General features: G+C 33.1%; 1 protein-coding gene and 1 pseudogene across 2 annotated transcripts; both read right to left on the reverse strand.

Annotated features, from left to right (window-relative positions):
- Positions 1 to 699: 699 nt before the first annotated feature.
- LOC143601903 (putative calcium-binding protein CML48) lies at positions 700 to 2,964 on the reverse strand (annotated as a pseudogene). Its single transcript, XR_013147745.1, has 5 exons — positions 2,568 to 2,964; positions 1,631 to 1,677; positions 1,284 to 1,459; positions 1,171 to 1,189; positions 700 to 1,072 (listed from the first exon to the last, which is right to left on the reverse strand). The product of XR_013147745.1 is annotated as a putative calcium-binding protein CML48 (transcript).
- Positions 2,965 to 6,140: 3,176 nt separating this feature from the next.
- On the reverse strand, positions 6,141 to 13,240 carry LOC143601905 (protein transport protein SEC23 D-like). The gene is made up of 14 exons (XM_077079180.1): positions 12,906 to 13,240; positions 12,011 to 12,076; positions 11,741 to 11,794; positions 11,491 to 11,658; positions 10,950 to 11,147; positions 10,732 to 10,877; positions 10,494 to 10,648; positions 10,348 to 10,429; positions 9,713 to 9,828; positions 8,578 to 8,676; positions 7,764 to 7,887; positions 7,425 to 7,702; positions 6,489 to 6,703; positions 6,141 to 6,418 (listed from the first exon to the last, which is right to left on the reverse strand). The coding sequence occupies exons 1-14, from the start codon at positions 13,231 to 13,233 to the stop codon at positions 6,207 to 6,209; spliced, it is 2,241 nt and encodes a 746-aa protein (XP_076935295.1). The 5' UTR covers positions 13,234 to 13,240; the 3' UTR covers positions 6,141 to 6,206.
- Positions 13,241 to 19,682: the final 6,442 nt, after the last annotated feature.

The raw sequence follows: 19,682 nt of genomic DNA on the forward strand, positions 1-19,682 counted from the left end.
TGGAGATAGTAGAGGTAGCATGCTGCCGATGAATGTATGGGCATATGACTGAATAAAGTAATGAGGTTATTGGAAAAACTTAGGGCCTTAAGGGTGACTGATATATCGGATAAGATAAAAGAGAGGATATTGACATGATTTGGGCATTCGGATAGGAGAATGATAGCGTAAGTGTAGAGTTGTGGAAAGTTGTGGTATGAATAAGTAGAGGCAAATCCAAACTGACTTGGGATGAACAAATTAGACCGGATTTAATCGATACTTCTTGAAAAAGCAAGATTAATGTTGATGACTTATAAAGAGAGTTTACAGCGGTGGACGAGCCGGACCGTAAGGTCACCTCCCTCTCTCCTCATCTCCATCCCCTTCTCTCTCCTACCTTATCCCTCGCAAAGTCGTTTGAAGCTCGTCCGCACCCATACCTTCAATGTTCCCTCTTCTCTCTCGCTTCCACGTATACTCAGGTTCATATCCGATTGAGAGAAAAATGCAACAATTATGGGTGCTTTAATAAGTTTTGTTTATGTTGTTTAGACATCATGAAAACACCCAATGTTTCTTCTAAGCAATTTCTTCATCCTTATAGAAGTACGATCTACCTACATCTCACGTTTCATAAACCTTATCAATAGCTTTATTACGAATATGTCTTACCGAGTATGATGGTGGTTATACTAGCAAATAAATGTATAGTGGTGAATTAATAAATAGTTATTTGATGTTATAAATTTGGTGTGTTCATCATCAGGTTAAAAGATCAATCACACAACAAAACTGACAAGAATTAATAATTGTTTTGTACAAAGAATCATTCCTAGCAAACCCATGGGTAGCATAGAAGAAACAGTTCCAACAAGCCATCAATGTTTACAATCATCTCCTTCCAACTTTACAACTTAGTTCACTAAAAATGACCCACAAAAAGCAAACGAACGAATCGAATACCAACCAAGTATTAACACGATTATTCGGCTGCAAGAAACGGGATGACCATCGTCATAAACGTCTCGTATGAAAGCGTGGCTGAACCCGTGTATCGCGTATCCTTCTCCTTAAACTTCTCTGTCAAACCCTGCAAAATATGTGCCAATATTATATAATCTGTAAAGGCAAAATGATCTATTTATCCGTTGTAAATGCATCCCGCTTAAGAAAGAAGTTATTGCTCACCTTCACAATCATGCCACACCTGAAATTAAAAAAAAATAAAAGATTATTACAATTGGACAAGAAACTAGCTTCAAATGTTAAAATGTATAGTAAAATTACAAAAATAGCCTTACTCCACGAAACTATCGAATGAAAGGTCAACTCTTCTTCCACTTTGGTCGTCATATCTTGAGATCTAGAGTTGAAGAACAGAAGGTGGGATTGCATACCCAAGACTATATAGGGCTTCTCTTAACTCTGCAGCATCAATTTTTCCACTTCTATCCCTATCAAATCTCTCAAAGATAGCCTAAACCGAATAAAAAGAAACAAATGAAGAAATGCCAAGATCAAAACTTTAATTCTAGAGCAAAATTTTTTGTTAACCCAAGAAAGTAAATAGACAGGATTGTATAGCAAAATGACAAGAAAAACCCAATATTTCTATGTATACGATTAGAAAGCAGGATCAATCACTCACGCGCCATTGGCCAAGACAAGTCCATAAATCAGCAAATTCTTTTGGCCCTGAAAAGAACCAAATATATAACATGAATATGGAGAATGAAAATCATCGCAAACAAAAATCTTGTATTATAACTAAAATCTAATGCATTGTGATAACAACCTATGCAGTCGATATCAGTGCTATAGCAGTTATCAGACCTCTAGCTGAATATCGGTCAAAATATCGGTACCGATAGCATCAGTGATATTGACCGATATATCACTGATTTTCCCGATATTAGTTTTTTAAGTCTTAATTATATATTTTAAGTGTTAAATGTCAGTGTTTTTAAGTCTTAATCACGTCCTACTTGCTACAATTGTTAGTGTTTAGTAAGTTGGAAAAGTTTAAATTGTTAATGGTAGGAGAGTATGATGAAATGCTAGTGTAAAATTGCATATATATATAAATTCTGCATGATCTTAAAATTCCGATTTCCCACCTATATCTCAAATATCGGTCCTTGACGGATATCTGATATTTTTCAGCATTAACTGCATAGATTTCAACTATCATTGCATGCTATGTTATCGGTAGTTTAAAACTATCTTTATTAGTACTTTTGTAAGGCTGTTTGCTCTATTTCTCTTAGCTACAGTTTATGTTATCCGAATTACTATACTGTACTATACGCGTAAATAGAAAAACAAAAACACGAGTTCATGTTCATATAATCATATTTCAAATCGATCAATAATTCAAGATTGCTTCAACATTTGATATCATAATTCAAATCACTACAACCCATCAACCCTTTATTGGTGTCCTTCATGAGCTGAAGTAAAAATGCAATCTTGAATTAGAACAACATAAATTTGAGCAAAATTAACTAATATTAAGCAATAATAACAATCAAATTAAAACCCAATAATCAGAATCAATCAAATCAAAAGATAAAACAAAAACAAACCAGTTTTGAAAGGATGACTAGGGTTCCTGAACTGAAACATGAGCAATCTTATAGTCCTGAGGCTAAACTTGTGGTAAGCCGAATTAAGCGCCTGCTGCAACTCTTTAGCATCAATAAACCCGCTCCGATCCAAATCCACCATCTGGAAGCTCCGAATTACTTCCGGGTGAGTACCCGGCGGAAACGACGGGTACCCGTATTGCCCACCGCCATACCCGGAAGCAGAATTAGGGTTCTGGGTCTGGTTGTAATTGTAGGCGTACGAAGGTTGTTGAGATGGGGGTGGTGGCTGGTAATTGTAAGGGTAGCCGGGTCCGGGTTTGGATTGGGGCTCCGGCGCCGGTGGAGCAGAAGGTGCGGTGTTATTGTTGCTGTTATCGTAATTGTAATACGACATGTATGTGTGTGGATTGAGATTGAGATTGTGGTGAAATTGATTTGGGATAATGATTTATATTATATTGTGGGGAATTGATGGCCGTTTGTGAAGGATGGATTTTAGGTTAAGTTACTTACGCGTTGTGATGGCACTCGTTTTGAATTGAAGTTTGTTTGAATACATCTGCGTATGATCCATTTAATGTATGATTGCTGCTGCTGCTGCTGCTGTTGACAGGTGCAGAAGAGATTGACAAGTTTAATTTGGATGATTCTAGTCGTGAATGGTTCAAAGTTTGAAATTTTATCAATTTAGTTCTTATAGTTTTAAACATTAGCCAATTACGTCTTCGGCATCCAACTATGCCGTTAGTTCAAGGGGTATTTTTGATTTCGACCCAGATGTTTGCGATGATATGTTAATCTCTAACCCTAATTATTATGCATTAATCAAAGAAACGATTTTAGTTTTTTCAGTATAGTTCGGTTTTAGGGAATTACCCTGACCACTTTACCACTGAATTCTATCATGGACTGAAGTAGCAAAAAAAAAAAGAATTAAATTAAACATAAAATTGAAAAAATTTCAAACTTTGGACTGAAGTAGCAAAAACATCAAACAATAGGGACGAAAATGATTATTAACTAAAAATAAACATAAGAAAGACAAAACTACCCCTTAAACTAACGGCATAATTGGATGCCGTTAGATGGGGGGACGTAATTGGCTAATGTTTAAAACTATAAGGACTAAATTGACAAAATTTTAAATTTTGGACTGAAGTGGCGAAAATAGCAAACCACATGAACAAAAATGGCCATTAACTCTAACATTAAATAATACTTGTTTTTGTTTATTATTGAAATATAAGAGTTAAATTATGACCATGTTTTGTTTTTTTATGGCAAACATGTTTGTTATTTAATTATTATTATTATTATTGTTGTTGTTGTTTGTTTAAATTATGACTATGGGTTTTTTAATGGGGATTTGTGATCTCGAGGGTAGTTTTATGATCAACGAGTCTTTGGACGGGTGGAGTTTCTTCGTAACTGGAGATAACTTTGCAATGTTTAAGGGCTCTGTACGGTTGGGTTGGGTAAGCGGTGGTCTTTTGTCATTGGGTCATCTCGTACAAAATACCTATACATTTTATGTTTGTTGACCGTTTAATAAAAAAAGAAAAATGAATTGTTGTTATTTCTGTTACACATTTTTAATCCATTTAACTGAACATATTGACATAACTCCCAAATTGAAATAATAGAACATGCATTTTATAAGGTCAATTTGTCATCATGTGTAACTCATTTATTATGTCAATTCATGTATCCATTTCACTTCTTTATTACTTGATTATGATTATGATATAATTGCTCTTCTGGTTTATCAACATAATTATTAAGGCTTAGAATTATTGAGGTCTTATGTTTGAAACCCGACTTAAAAAGGCTTTACAACAGTTATAGGTTCCTTTCTAACGATGTTTTTGGGTAAATCAGGTTTGAAGTGACAAAATCAATATAGATTGTTGACATCTCGTCCCATGAAACTTGATGACAACCATTCAGCCAAAAAAAATGTGTTGAGATGTACATTTCTAAACGTTTTTTTTTTTAAAGCAAGCTTGATTATAACCACTTAACTAAAATACTTTTAAGTGTATACGAGTTAGGGTTTATTTTTAACATGAACAAATATATTAATTGTGTGGAGGTGTATCAATTCAATATTTTAATGTTTGGGTTAGAAGGAGTTTCATTTGTTGATATTGTCGAAAGTTAATCCTTAAACGAGTCATCAAGAAAGTTAACGGATCTGTTTTGCAAAAAAAGTGAAAGTTAAAGTGGTAATTCGAAAGAGATTAATTAATTAGAACATGATTAATAGTTTAATGGTTGAAATTCCCTCTTAGTTTATGTATTTGTTTGCAAGTTTATCTTATTAGTACTTTGAAGTTTATAAATTAGAAGTTTGAGTCGTGGTATATTAGAAAGTTACTCAATAAAAATAGATATATAGAATATGTAATTGGTGTGTCAAAAACTATAATAAACATATAGAAGAGTGATGTGGTTTCTTCACAAGAAAAAGAGAGAGATAACTAGACTAGAATTATAGAACCAAACTTTTTTTGCATAAAAAATTAAAAATATAAAATAACCTAATGGCTTTTATAGCCTTACATGAAAAGCAACAACTACTCCGCAATCCTAACCACTAACTACGTGATATGTGAGCATCCCCACCATCCCCCTTTTTTAGGACATATGCTAATTAAAACAAACTAACTAGATAAGCATGGAACTAACTAGAAAAACATGAAATATTAAATATTAAATAAACATCAAAATACAAAACTTAAAATATGTTTTGCTAATATCCCGGTCCATAACAAGTTCAATACCTTTCTTTCTGCTGTAAGGACTAGTATCATACGTTCAAATAAAAACCATCCTTGATTAATTTCACTACCTTCTTAATACTCATTATAATTATAAACTTAGCACAAGCAATTATTAGTTAGTAACCCATTGTCACCATATAAAAACCCCGATCTAATGTAATTATTGTATGAATAAGTACTAAAGGGGTGTTTGGCCTAGCTTTTATTTTTTAGCTCATGCTTATATTTTAAAGTGGCTTATAACTTATTTTCTTTTATTTGATAAGCTCTTTTTAAATGTTTGGATTAGCTTATCTTCTACAAGTTGATAATAAGTTGTTAAATCCACCATTCTTTAATTTGTTACAATATAAGTTGCTTCAATAATTATTAATCCACCACCATTTGAGAGCGAGTGAGTAACTTACACCCTTACACAAATAAGCTTCTTCTTCAAATAAGCTAAAAAACCATCTTCAAATAAGCTTATTCAAACTAGCTTATATAAGCTTATAAGCATAAACTTTAAAAGCGAAACCAAACACCTACGTAAACTTATTTTGTAAAAAAAAGCTAAAAAGGCTATAAGCTTTGTTAAATAAGCTAGGCCAAACACCCCCTAAAACCACACGATAATCAATAATTAAGACGGTGACAAGCAAGCAACCTATTGTCTTAAATTCCAGTCTCAAGATTTTGGCCCAAATATGTTCTCAACATGTTATTTATTCAAAAACAATGTGGGTAGTCCTCATTTTGATATTTAAGTCTAAACTTGTCTAAAACAACGTTTCAAAACTCTCTATGGTTCATTTTAAGTTTTTAACTCTTGTTTGGTTAAGGTACAACCCCTGATGCGATATGTACAACTCTTCTACTTCATGTATTCCATAACACTCTGACTGATCTCCTCAAGAAAAGAAACAAAACCCATAGCATTTGCAAACCCACTGCCATCAACATCTTGTTCTTCAATTAGATAGCTCTCGAACACCGAAGCATCTTCTTGACCACCTCTGATAAACATCAGTCTAGGAGTAATGCTTCTTTCTTGTTTCACCTTGTTTATTGTTTTTCTCAACAAACCTATAATTTAAGTCGAACACGTTTATTAAGAAAGCGTTGCTGTTTAAAAGAAAAGGGTGCATATGCTTACAGTCATGAGGTGGAGGATAAGGTAGTGTAGGGTCAGCTGTAGAAGAATAAAATACAATCAATGTTGTAAAAGCATCAAGGAAGAATATGGGACTTTCACTTGTCATTAAAGCAGCACGGCTCAATGAATGACGAGGGTATGCTAGTTTATCGGGACTAGCGTACGATGTCAAAAGCGGATATATTGCACGGTGCAGAGAGCTCGGTTCCAGCCCGCTACAACAAATAATTAGTAATAAATTTTAAATAACCTTCAATGTTTTATATAATCAAACATATGGTTTGGCAAGTAACCAATATAATTTATCAAAACTTTAAGCTACTAACTCATGATATGATGATACATTGCAATCTACTATTATAGTTATATCATGAGTTAGTAGCAGTCTAACAGGTTCGTGAAATGTTCGGCAGTAAGTTCGTTCATTTAATAAAACAAATATGAACACAATTATTTGTTCATTTAATTAAACGAATGCACATGAGCACATGTTTCATTCGTTTATATTCGTTAAATTACATTTGTTATGTACACATTCATTCAAACTCATTTATTACTGATATTAATTTAAAATCAATTTGGCTTTCATATTTTAGAACACTTAAACTAAATTTAATCTCAGTTTGATATCCTTAATTAATTTTAAAATGTTGGATTTGTGAAGATGATGGTACTTCAGACCTTTTAATTGTTAGTTTACATTCGTTCATTTGTTTTATAAAATCTTCATTTATGATATTAACAAATGAACATGAAGGCATTCATTTTCTTAACGAACAAACATAAACAGTAATATACATCGTTTAGGTGTTCAAGTTCTTTCAATTGCTTGGTTATAGTTAAATGAATAACATGAACAAGCCCTATTCGTTTACATCAAACACAAATATTAAATAAACCTTAAAATGTTCAAAATAATCAAACTAATGACATTACCTGAACAAGCATTGAAGGTAGATTCGATAATCGGGGTGAATGCCTTCTTCATGGAACCGCAAAAGCGGGTTTCTAAGTAAAGCGAATACTAATCGAGGCAAAGTTTGTAATTGTGGACATTGAGAAAACGTGACATCAATAAGTGACCCCGATGAGGTACTAAACTGACTGTTGGGAATTTTGAATGCTTCATTATATTGGGCTGTGAGGATTACAAGCCAATCATGTAATAACATCCTGCCTTCTCTAACTCCTTCACTCAGTGAGGCTAGTATCACCTGTGACGAGAGTGCACAGTAAGCTGGAAAATCACATGTATAAGGTTGTAAAGAAGTTTACCTTGTGAACAAGTATTGAAAGAACAACTTCATGATCAACACTATCGTATAACTCGTTGATGTTATGTGCAACTCCAAACTGCATTGTTCTTATTCTAAGTCGCCTTTTGATGGTGTATTTTGATCTGCATTAAATGATATTTCCGGCCATTTTATCCATTGATTTAATAAAAAAATATATGAGGTAAAAACATTCAGACTTTTGATCAGCTAGTTATTAAAACTTCAGATAGCATAAACACATCTAACACCAACTTCTAAAGTTAGGCCTGTAAACGAACCGAAAGAACACGAAATGAGGCACGTTCATGTCTGTCCATTTAACTTTAACTGAACGAGCAATTGAACACGAACAGTTAAACAAACAGAGCTTACTTATTCGTGTTCGTTTTTTATTGAAGGATAAATATATCGTTTTTATTGAACAAACGATCAAGCACAAAGAGTTAAAGGAACCTAATATCCAGTCGAACACAAACATAAATAAACACCAATTAAAAATACAGGTGAATATCGAAATTGAAGTCTAGAATACCATCATCTTTCAACTGCATCCAAAATTTTAAAACTAAACAAAGATACCAAACTGGATTTTAAACTGCAATTAAGGGTTTAAAAATATGAAACTCAATTTAATTTGAAATTAATATTAGCAATAAATAAATATGAATGAGTATTTAAAAAGCGCAAAAGAATGAATGTAAGTGAACAGATATAAACAAACATAAATGAACAAATGGAACATGTGTTCATATTCGTTCGTTTAATTAAACGAACGAAATGGATATGCAAAGTTATGACACAGATATACATACCTATGTGTCGCACCTGTGCCAGAAGTTGGAAGTTCCTCTGGGGGCACAACAACAGTATACTGGAAAGCCAATTGTAACATAGGAAGCTCAGCAGTGTGTCTGCACATCAAATGATCCCACAAAAAAAATCAGGCTTTAATTTATCAAAAAGAAATTAGGCTTTAAAAAAAGGTTGCAACCACAATACAGAACAATACATTGCTTTTTATTAGAGCTAGTGTACCAGGTGGTCAGAATGTGCTCCGAGTTGAAACAGATAAATATTTTAGTGTGAATTGAAACTGGTGGGTGAAGAGTGAAATGTTGCCTCGTAAATACTTTTTTGATCATTTTTATAGTTTTTTGTTATAAGTAATCAGTTGTGTCATGCACTATTACAAAGGCTACCTTATTACAGTAATAATCTTAATTACCCAAACACTCCTTACTTTAGATAATCTCAATATTATCTAATCTAATAAAACGATTTAGGAGGTTATAAGAATTAACTACGCCTGTAAGCGAACCAAACAGTAAGTGAACCATTAGTGAACTGTTCAGCGAGAAGTTTGTTTATGCTTGTTTCTTTAATAAACTAACGAACTGACATGAGCACATGTCTCAGTTGTGAACATTCGTTTTTGTTTACTTTCATTTATGTCAGTTTGTTTACATATTCATCAATATTTTTAAGCACATTGCAATTTATTATAGTTTAATTAAATTAAAATAACAGCAATTACAAATTACTCTGTTTTTATTTAGTTTTTAGGTCCAAGATATTGATGTTTGTTCATCTATGTTAAGTTATGTTTGTTTGTTTGTGTTAGTTTACATTCGTGAACGGTTCGTTAGTAGTATACTATTAACACGAACCTAAACGAACACAAGCACACAAACAAGAAACTACGTTCGTGTTCATCGGTCTGTTTACAGGCCTAGAATTAATTAGACATCTTAGATGACTTTTTGACCGGTTTAAATCATTTCACCCATTTCCATTTTTAGCAAAATTTGTTGGTTTGACTTTGATCCATATGGCCGTTTATAAGTAAATGGATTGAAAATTCAACCTCTACTTTTGAGATTGTGAAACTGCAAGTTTACAAGGAATGCTTATGAAACTTGTAGAATGGAAACTTCCATATCATATTACCTAGAAAATCCCTCATTTTTGACAAAGTCAAAGTCATAAGCATAGGTAGCGAATGAGTCACAACAAATAACATGCTGAACATTTTCATACTGTGGATCAGGGAAGAAATGACCATACTGCAAGCAATAATTAATGTAGATTCATTAGAAGCATGATAAAATAGAATCATATGATAGTTGTGTAATAGAAAAAAACTAAGCTTGTAAAAGAACCGAACAGACACGAACAAAGCGTTTTCTGCTCGTTTGTCTAACGTTAGCTGAAAATGAACGGTGTTGTCCTGTTCGAGTTTGTTCGTTATGAAAATGAGCATGTTCATGTTCGTTTATGTCTGTTCAGTATCATATAAACGATCGCTTCAGCAACGTAAACAAACGAACATAACTGAACATAGATTAACGAACATAACTGAGCTAAAACCAATTAAAAGTAAATGTGAACAACAGTGTGTAGGACCTAAAAAGTTATTAGAACTAGACTACATTGTAATGAGCCTAAAAAATTTAAGATGAATATATTGGCATATAAACTTAAACAAACGAACATAAATGAATGCAAACAGCTACTTACATAAATGAACATATGAACTAGACTACGTCAGTTTGTTTACAGGCCTAGAAAAAACAGCTACTTACAGAATTTCCCGTTTTAAACTCAGTGGATGTCCTTAACCGCATTACGCAATTGAACGCATATGGACGACTTAACATTCGATACCTACAAAAAAAATTCTTATCAACACAGAGATTTAAACCTAATTTCAAAAGAATCCTTTACTTACATATCTTGAGGAAGTGTTGAATCATCAGTATTTGGGTACAAAAACAATGAGCCGCCGCTATCAATACTAAGAAACTTTAAAGATGCAAGATCTGTGTACTCATTTGTAACAGCAAGTATGTCTATGCAAACGCCTGCTTGAACAGCGACTGCAGCCTGTAAAAAGCACACATTTCACAAATAAATATCACATGAAGAACACAAAATTTTAATTCACATATAGATAATCAGATTAGTACCAAATCTTTGTAAAATGGTGTTTGTTCAGGAAGTAATGCCAGCTCAGCGTCCTCTCCTCTGCTAGCATACTGCTCACCATATCTTCTTGTGTCCAGTTGCCCAGGCCCATAATCAGGAGGCCCAGAAAGAAAAGCAAAGATCCGGGCTGCAAATGATTTCATTTTAAAGGCACAGAATTCTAATTTGATTCATAATACTTTTTGTTTCATAAGCAAACCTAATGCGAAAGTGTTTCCATGTTCAGATCCGAGGTATGAGATAAGTGATTCCATTGCTAGCCCAAAACCACGTCCTCCCAGCAAAATTCTGTCCAATCCTTGTCCGCTGCCTGTTCCTTCCCATGACGATGTTGGCCTCAAGGTTTCAAGTGCAGATGCAATTCGATCCTTACAGGTATCTACCTGTAGCAAAGATAAGGGTCATTAAAGATCTCATCAAGTTTAATCGTCTGCAAATGTATCCTTCAAAACTAGAGGTGCCAGCTGTCAAGATGGGTGCGTCGAACGGGTTGACTAATGTGTCAAAGCATGTCACTTTTATCCGTAAGCACTCTTTTCTCCACTTTAATTTTGTTATACATATATAAATGAGTCAATCATGAATGTGCAAACCATACTAATACAATAATAATCATTAAATAAAATGATTTAGGAAGTTATATGAATTAATAATACACTTTGTGAAACTTTCAACCCGTTTTATTTTGTTCCCTAATAGCTAAAAACTGACATGAAGACAAGGGTAAATTTGTCACAAACTTAAAAAGTTAAACAATGGCATGGCATCTTCAAGCTCAATTGACAGGGTTCCATCAGAGTCAGCGGGCAAGAAAACATTTTTCACCACAGGAATAGGTCCTTGCACATCATATAAACCTAATTTGTGGCTAAATGTAGCAAGCCCAAAAAGAGATCCAGGCGCAAGAGCTACACGAAAACAGGATTTTAGCATTTAAACTAGTATTGTTAGAAGTCTAGATAATAATGCCATGAATCCATGATTACCAACCTTCCAGAGCTGCTAACAAAGCACTTTTTGTAAGTTCTAGAAACTCTTCTGAGGCTGCAAACAGAATAAATGAATGTTCATTAAGCACGTACACAAACTCATCTCATAAAACTTAAAATACAACAATGGACTTCATCTTTTCTTCCCATTGTTCAAACATTTATACTTAATACATGTTCACCAATGCAAATCCATTTTTCTGCCCACAACTGAAATATGTTCAGTTGTAAAAAACAATAAAAAATATTGATATAAACAGCAGAATCTTACATGCCAAATCAATAGCAGCAACATAAACAGGTCTGGCATGCATATCCTCCTCCTCAGAACCATCAACTACAACATATAGAAAAAAACTTGCATTATCAGATTTGAATATTGATGTCTACACATAAAAAACTTGATATCTACAAAACAAACAGTAAAATAAATTCCACTACAAGAAAAATTCACCAATTCCTGCATTAAGCTACATTTTCACTAATCTGAAATTGAGTACACAAATGAATACTGTATCTATAGCTAAAGCAAACTCAATAACTTCATATAATAGCTTCAATTGCATCTAGTGCAAGAAACATTTGCCATATCTTGCGCATTCCTGCATTAGGCTACATTTTCACTGGTATGCAACTGAGTAAACAAATGAATACTGAAATCTACAACTAAAACAGACTCAACAACTTCATATAACAGCTTCAATAGCATCTGGTGCCATACACATTCGCCATTTCGTGTATCAGTCCACATTTGCATTAACACAATGAATTAACTGAATAATAAAACCTATACCACTGAAGTTCTTCGCCTCTAAAACAATAAAAACAACTTCCACTGTAAAAAACATTCACCAATTCCTGCATTAGGCCACATTTTCATTAAAATCTATAACTAAAACAGACTCAACAACTTCATATAACAGCTTCAATAGCATCTCGTGCCATACACATTCGCCATTTTGTGTATCAGTCCACATTTGCATTATTAACACAATGAATTACTGAATAATAAAACCTATAGCAATGAGGCACTTCACTTCTCTAAAACAGTAAATGGAGCTTAATTTCTTAGGTAACCTTAATCACAGATCAACCGATTTAATTAAACAGTTTAACATAATTAACAACTCCAGCTATTATAAGCAGAAACAGAGTACGAAGATTACCAGGCATTTCGAGATCGATGAACGAAGACATGACCTCCGGAGGAGCATCAGCAGACGAGTAACGAGCAATGGTTTCAGAACTGAGGCCATTTAGGGTTCCACAAATAGCACAAGTCCACGCCCACTGCTCCTGGTCACAGTACGTGTTGTAGTACGCCCAGCAATTCTCACACCTAGGGATCAGATCACCGCCCGATCCGTACAACGGCGAGTTGCCGTTCTCGTCCTTGGCGGCGAACGGCGTCACCGTCACTCCCCACGGTATTCCTGATAAGTCCTGAGCGTCCGCGTCCGACGGGAAGCGTAACACCGTCGCACGCACCGCCATTGCTGGTTTTAGTTAGGGTTTTTTGTGCGTTACGATCGGGTCGGAGAAGATAGCTGTAGTGGTTCACTCGGTGCTTCTGGCTTTGACGATACACGTATCGTTAACGAATCGGATTGTGCCCCGTAGGATTTGGGGTTGACTGATCTGTGTAGGATGGGTCGGATATGGACTAACGGTTTTCGGATTTAACTAATAAGCAAAAAAGTTAAAAGCTAAGACTAATTTTTTATCTTAAAAAAATAGTGTTTTGAACTTGGGAAGTCTGAGTGTTCTTTTTCATACCGGTTTGAACCGGCCAGACAAATTCTATCAAAAATTCTGAAAAAAAATGTTAAATGAAAAATATATAAAATTTTCATAATAAACCGGTTCAACCGGTCCGGTTCTCTGTTCGGACCGGTGGCTGGTTCGGACCGTCCTGTTTTTTAGAAGCGAGCAAACTATATAGAACAAGACCGGCAGGGTGACCGAATCCCGGTCAGACCGACCAAACCGGTCCGAGTTTAAAAACATTGCTTCATGTTGTGCTTTCAAGTTTTGGATTTCTTGAGTTTAAAATTTTTAATTTATAACCAAAACCCGATTCTAATCTCTCCCGAATTCTTCGGTTTTATCGGGTTTTGAGTATTTAACCTATAAATCTTAGAAATAAAAGTAAATAAATAAATCTAAAGTTTAAGCAAAATTATCATTTCCACTTATAATGTATATAAGCAAATAAGCATACATATTTCAAACCCTCATTCCTTAAACAGATGAAATAAAATAGTCTAATAATAACACAAATCAAAATACACACTTATAGTGGAATCGATTTGCAATTAGCATAATCAATTTGTAAAATCTAAATTAAAGTGTCCTTGATGAACCGATTGAATGATGGAATGCTTGATGAACGGGTCGAATAAATAGTCACATCAACTTTGAGTAATCGGTGAAGTTAAGGCGATAGCGGAGCAGTGTCAATTCGATGGAATAGATCGACTTAGGTACGGGGTGTGTGGATAGACACACTTGTTAAATACTTTGGTTTCACACTTCATGCGCCAAATGAGCATGATTTAAAAAATGTCATCGCATGCAAATTAGGACTCCGGGTTCAATCCATAATAATAGCATGACAAAATTAAATATTGTGTTAGATTGTTCAAAGATATACATGCGTCTGAATGTCTTAATATTTTTACATAACTAACGGTTTAGATACCCTAACAATAAGATAGGCCACCAAGCCCGAAAGTCACATTCAAATGTATATCAAAATGTTGTTAAGAAAGCGTGTGTGTATTATCGAAAGCACACGAAGTACCCCCCAACTCTGATAGCTCAAGCAATTTTTCAACGAACATAACACCTAGCATTCACTATTGAATCCATGCGTTAAATTGTATTAAAAATCTAGCTATACTATTAAAGCAATGCAAGTTGTCCACATGACATTTAACTAGGCACTCCATATAGGATGCCAAGTAGATGTCATGTCACTTTTTCCTATTATATTATGACCCATGACTTGTTTCCTAGTATCACCTATGACTCGTAAGGATTTATAAAATTTTGAAAATATATATTATTGTGTGATACAGGTTTCGAACCCAATATCTCATGTTTCAAACCAAATGTGCTTACCAACTCTACTAAAATGGTAACTGTGTTTGATTTTTGACTTAACATATATAAATGTGATTTTTCTTTAAGTATAAAACCAAAATTATATTTAATTGTTAATCTATAATATATATATAAACGAGAACCTTAAAATCCTACGTGTCGCGATGTGGTCGCTCCCCCCTTTTATGGAAGCCACCAGATTTCTTAATTTTTAAATGGAGGCCTCTCATTGATTTAACCCAAATTCATGGGTATGGGTCTTACCAAAACCAGATAGCTCTTAAACGGGTTATAACATCTCATTAAATTAAAATTTAATCTTACCAATTATTTGATGTGAAAATCCTATAAAATAAGGATATACTAAAATTTAATATCCAATTTAAAAAGAAAAAGATATTATTTACAATTAATAAACAATTTTATAGTAAAAAACATAAGCGGGTCATGGGTCACCAAATCCAGATAGGTTTTAAATGGGTTATAACATATCATTTATTTATGAAACTCTTTCATCATCTTACAATAAAGAAAATTAAAATCCAAAAAATAAATATTAAAAAATGAAAAATGTAAAACAACCATTCTCTCAAGCCATCAGATTGGCTTTATTTGTAAATGAAGGTTTCTCACGCATTTGACCCGAATTCACGGGTAAACGTCTCACAAAACCTAGATAGCTCTTAAACGAGTTATAACATCTCATTATATTAAAAATTAATCTCATAAAATATTTGATATGAAAATCCTATAAAGTTGGGATATACTAAAAATCAATATCCTATTTTATTTAAAAAAAAAGATATTATTTATAATTAAGAATAAATTTTATAATAAATAAAATAAACGGGTAATAAGTATTACCAAACCCAGATAGCTTTTAAACCGGATTATAACATATCATTTATTTGTGAAACCATTTTATCATCAAACCTCAAGTATATTAATTTTTAACTTTATTACAATAGATAAAATTAAAATCCAAACATACATAGATAAACATTAAAAACGAATAATGTAAAACAACCCCCGTAATACGGGGGATAAAATCTAATATTTTCATAATTCACAATATGGAATTGTCTTCCCGTGTCTCTTTAACACAACCATTTAAGATTGCCCATCGTTTCTCTCTTTATTTTAAAATATAATATATTTTTATTTATTTTCTTTTACAACAAAATCGGTATGAATGTTTTATTTGAAATAAATCAAACATCAAGATTTGGTTTTCAACTTAAAATTATAATGCATAATATATAAAAAACTTAATAAAAAAAGTCATAAACAAAAATTATTATATGAACCAATCGAATTTACGTATTATATATAATAATTTTTTTTATTATATTTTTCACCCGTATGAAACACGGGTTCTAACATACTATTTAATACAATGTAATTGGTTTACTTTTTTTTATTTTTAAACATATTTAACACCTTTGTAACTTTGTTTTTATCTCAACAATCAAGCAACAACAAACCTATTGATGTCCGTCACATTGTAGAACACAAACCCAATATTAATTATCTATAATATATATAAACGAAACCCCTAAAATCCTACGTATCGCGATGTGATCGCTCTCCCCTTTTATGGAAGCTACAAGATTGCTTGATTTGTAAATGGAGGCCTCTCATTGATTTAACCCAATCTTAAACGGGTTATAACATCTCATTAAATTAAAAATTAATCTTACCAATTATTTGATATGAAAATCCTATAAAATAGGGATATACTAAAATTTAATATCCAATTTAAAAAGAAAAAGATATTATTTATAATTAATAAACAATTTTATAGTAAAAAACATAAGCGGGTCATGGGTCACCAAATCCAGATAGCTTTTAAACGGGTTATAACATATCATTTATTTATGAAACCCTTTCATCATCAAATCCTAAGTATAGTATTAATTTTCTTATAATAAAGAAAATTAAAATCCAAAAAATAAATATTAAAAAACAAAAAATGTAAAACAATCAATCTCTCAAACCATCAGATTGCTTTATTTGTAAATGAATGCTTCTCACGCATTTGACCCGAATTCACGGGTAAAAGTCTCGCCAAACTCAGATAGCTCTTAAACGGGTTATAACATCTCAATATATTAAAAATTAATCTCATCAAATATTTGATATGAAAATCCTATAAAATAAGGATATACTAAAAATTAATATCCTATTTTATTTTTAAAAAAATATTATTTATAATTAAGAAACAATTTTATAATAAATAAAATAAACGGATAATGGGTATCACCAAACCCAGATAGCTTTTAAACCCGATTATAACATATCATTTATTTGTGAAACCATTTTACCATCAAACCTCGTATATTAGTTATTAACCTTCTTACAATAAATAAAATTAAAATCCAAATATACATATATAAATATTAAAAACGAATAATGTAAAACAACCCCCGTAATATGAGGGATAAAATCTAGTTAATAATAATCACATACAACTATAATGCTGGAATTAAGTGAAAATCACACTCAGTAAAAAACCTATTTGCAACGTTTATTCTACGAAAACTAATTAGATAATGAGTGTATTTAAATATGAAGTTTCTAGTTGATTTATTTAATAAAACAAATTATTATAAGAGAATTTTGAAAAAAAAACATGAAATAACTACAACATAAATGAAGAGGATTAAATTTTATTAAATTAACAACATACTCATTTAGACTGTCACGACTTATATATTATTAAGCGACCATTTGGATTGTCTACATGGATCGCTGATGAGCTATTAATCAATTTGATCATCTCTATTTGCATAATATGAAATCGCGAGGTGCTAGACTGACACATCCGAAAACCAGCTTAATTTATATTATTTAGTAGATCGTCACGTCTTAACATTATTTAGATTAGATTCATGTTTGTTCTCTGGCACTAACTAATACCATTTTCCAAAACCATTAAAAAGGAAGGTTGAAAAAAGGTGGCTATTAATAAATTATATTAAGAAAAAAAATTAAAAAATATTAATAATTAGGAATCTTTTGGAAATAGTATTCATAGAACAAACTAGAATTTTACCTGGCGCGTTGCGTCGGGGCAGGCCGGTAAAACACAGACAATGGCAAAACTCAAATGTTGTCGGTTCTAAGCGTTGATATGGTAAATCGATGCAAATTTGGTCCGTTTCATTTACATGCATTATTATAGCGGAAGTAAAACAAAAAAATTTATGAAAATCGAGGTGGACTAATGGGGTGGTGTTGGTCGGTAAAACCCAATCGTTATCAATACCGCGAGTTGAGGAGGTGAGTCTAAGCAAATTCGGTAAGTTTCCCACGTTCGTTACGGTACCATAACTAAAACATTAAAAAAATCGACATTCGGTCAGTTTTCATTATTTTCGTTGCGACAACAATAGGTAGGTAAAACCCAGGCACTGGTAAAACAGGAGCTTTGTCGGTCATGGGCATTCTTCGATACGAATTTGGTCCGTTTCGGTTACATTTGTCACGGTACCGAAACTAAAACAAAAGGGTATGTAATATCCAAGTGTTGATAAAAACCCAAGTGTTGAGGTGTTGAGTCTGTAAAACCCTAGTGTTTTCAGTCCTAGGCGTTGAGTCGGTGAATCCACACAAATTTTGTTGATTTCGTTTACGTTCGTTACGCTACTGGAACTAAAACACAAAAGGTTGGTAAAATCGGTGTAACATTTCGGATTTTCTAAACCACATTCGTTTAAGTATAACCCGACCCGAAACATTTTTAGATCTTTAGTATTAATCAAAATCAAATATTTAAGAGTAATTAAGTTTCTAATAATTCACTTTAAACCTTGTACTTTAAATCATGTTCAAATCATTAAAAAGTTCATTTAATAACCAATAACTAAACTATAGAGACCAAAACTGTCATTTTGTGAAACCAACCACCACCTCCCACCGGAGCGCCGCGCGGGCAGACTCTCATCTCCATCGTGCGCCGCCTCCAACCATCTGCACAGATCGTTTATGCTTTAGTTCGTTTTCTAGTTCGTTTAAGGTATAAAATCGTTTATTTTAGGCATGTTTGAGTGAATTAAGGTCCAAGTAAACATCATACAACTAAAATACCATTCCTAATTCATTTTCCCTTGTCCAAGATCAGATCTTTATGAATAAATCGTTGATTCTTTCCTTAAATCGTATATTCTTACCTAAACAGGCCAAAAGCCCATAATTAGTTAGTTTTTGCTATTCTTATATAAACAAGCCCCATTCATCTGCTGTAAACTTTAATCAAACCCTAAAGATCATACTCCAGCCTTCCTACCTTCTACCAGCTCGTAAACCCTTTGGTTTTTGCATATTCGTTAAAGATACAAGCCTTGACGTTTGACTTTGCTTATACGTTGATCTTTGACTTCCGTTTCTCATCTATCCTTTCACTTTCCGGGTAAGTTGTAAACTGTAAAATCATTCATACATATTCCCTAGTCAATAACCTTCAATCAATTTCGGTGATTGAAGGGTGTTGACTGGTCAATTCGCTTAAAACCCGTTTAAGGGCAAAACAGTCAACAAGTTTGACTTTGCGTTTTCTCAAGCTTCTGGTCGGATTCAACGTTCGGTCCAGAAGACTTTTATTCTCGAAACATAATTTTAAGGCTACTGCCTAAAATCCGACTTCCGACTCGCTGTTCGGTTTCTGGTCAGTACCAACTCGCTTAAATCTTAAAACAAACATAACTTGAGTTCTAAACGTCCGTTTGGGTTGATTCCAGCGACATCGAGTTCGTTTTTATTTATATTATCATAATATAAAATCTCAGATTATGAATCGTATATATCGTTTGGCGTGTAGTGGATGACTCGCTTATTCG

The sequence above is a fragment of the Bidens hawaiensis genome, unplaced genomic scaffold (assembly GCF_021521415.1).
Source record: "Bidens hawaiensis isolate Kalapana, Puna unplaced genomic scaffold, B.hawaiensis_p1.1 tig00057610_1, whole genome shotgun sequence".
NCBI lineage: Eukaryota > Viridiplantae > Streptophyta > Magnoliopsida > Asterales > Asteraceae > Bidens > Bidens hawaiensis.

Excerpts from the sequence above, each read along its gene's own strand:
- LOC143601905 (XM_077079180.1), bottom strand. The coding sequence starts at position 13,233 with ATGGCGGTGCGTGCGACGGTGTTACGCTTCCCGTCGGACGCGGACGCT. Across the intron at positions 11,148-11,490 it reads GCCATTGTTTAACTTTTTAA|TATCTTTGCTACAGGTAGAT; the intron begins GTTTGTGACAAA and ends TTTAATGACCCT. Across the intron at positions 10,430-10,493 it reads TCAACACTTCCTCAAGATAT|GTATCGAATGTTAAGTCGTC; the intron begins GTAAGTAAAGGA and ends TTTTTTTTGTAG.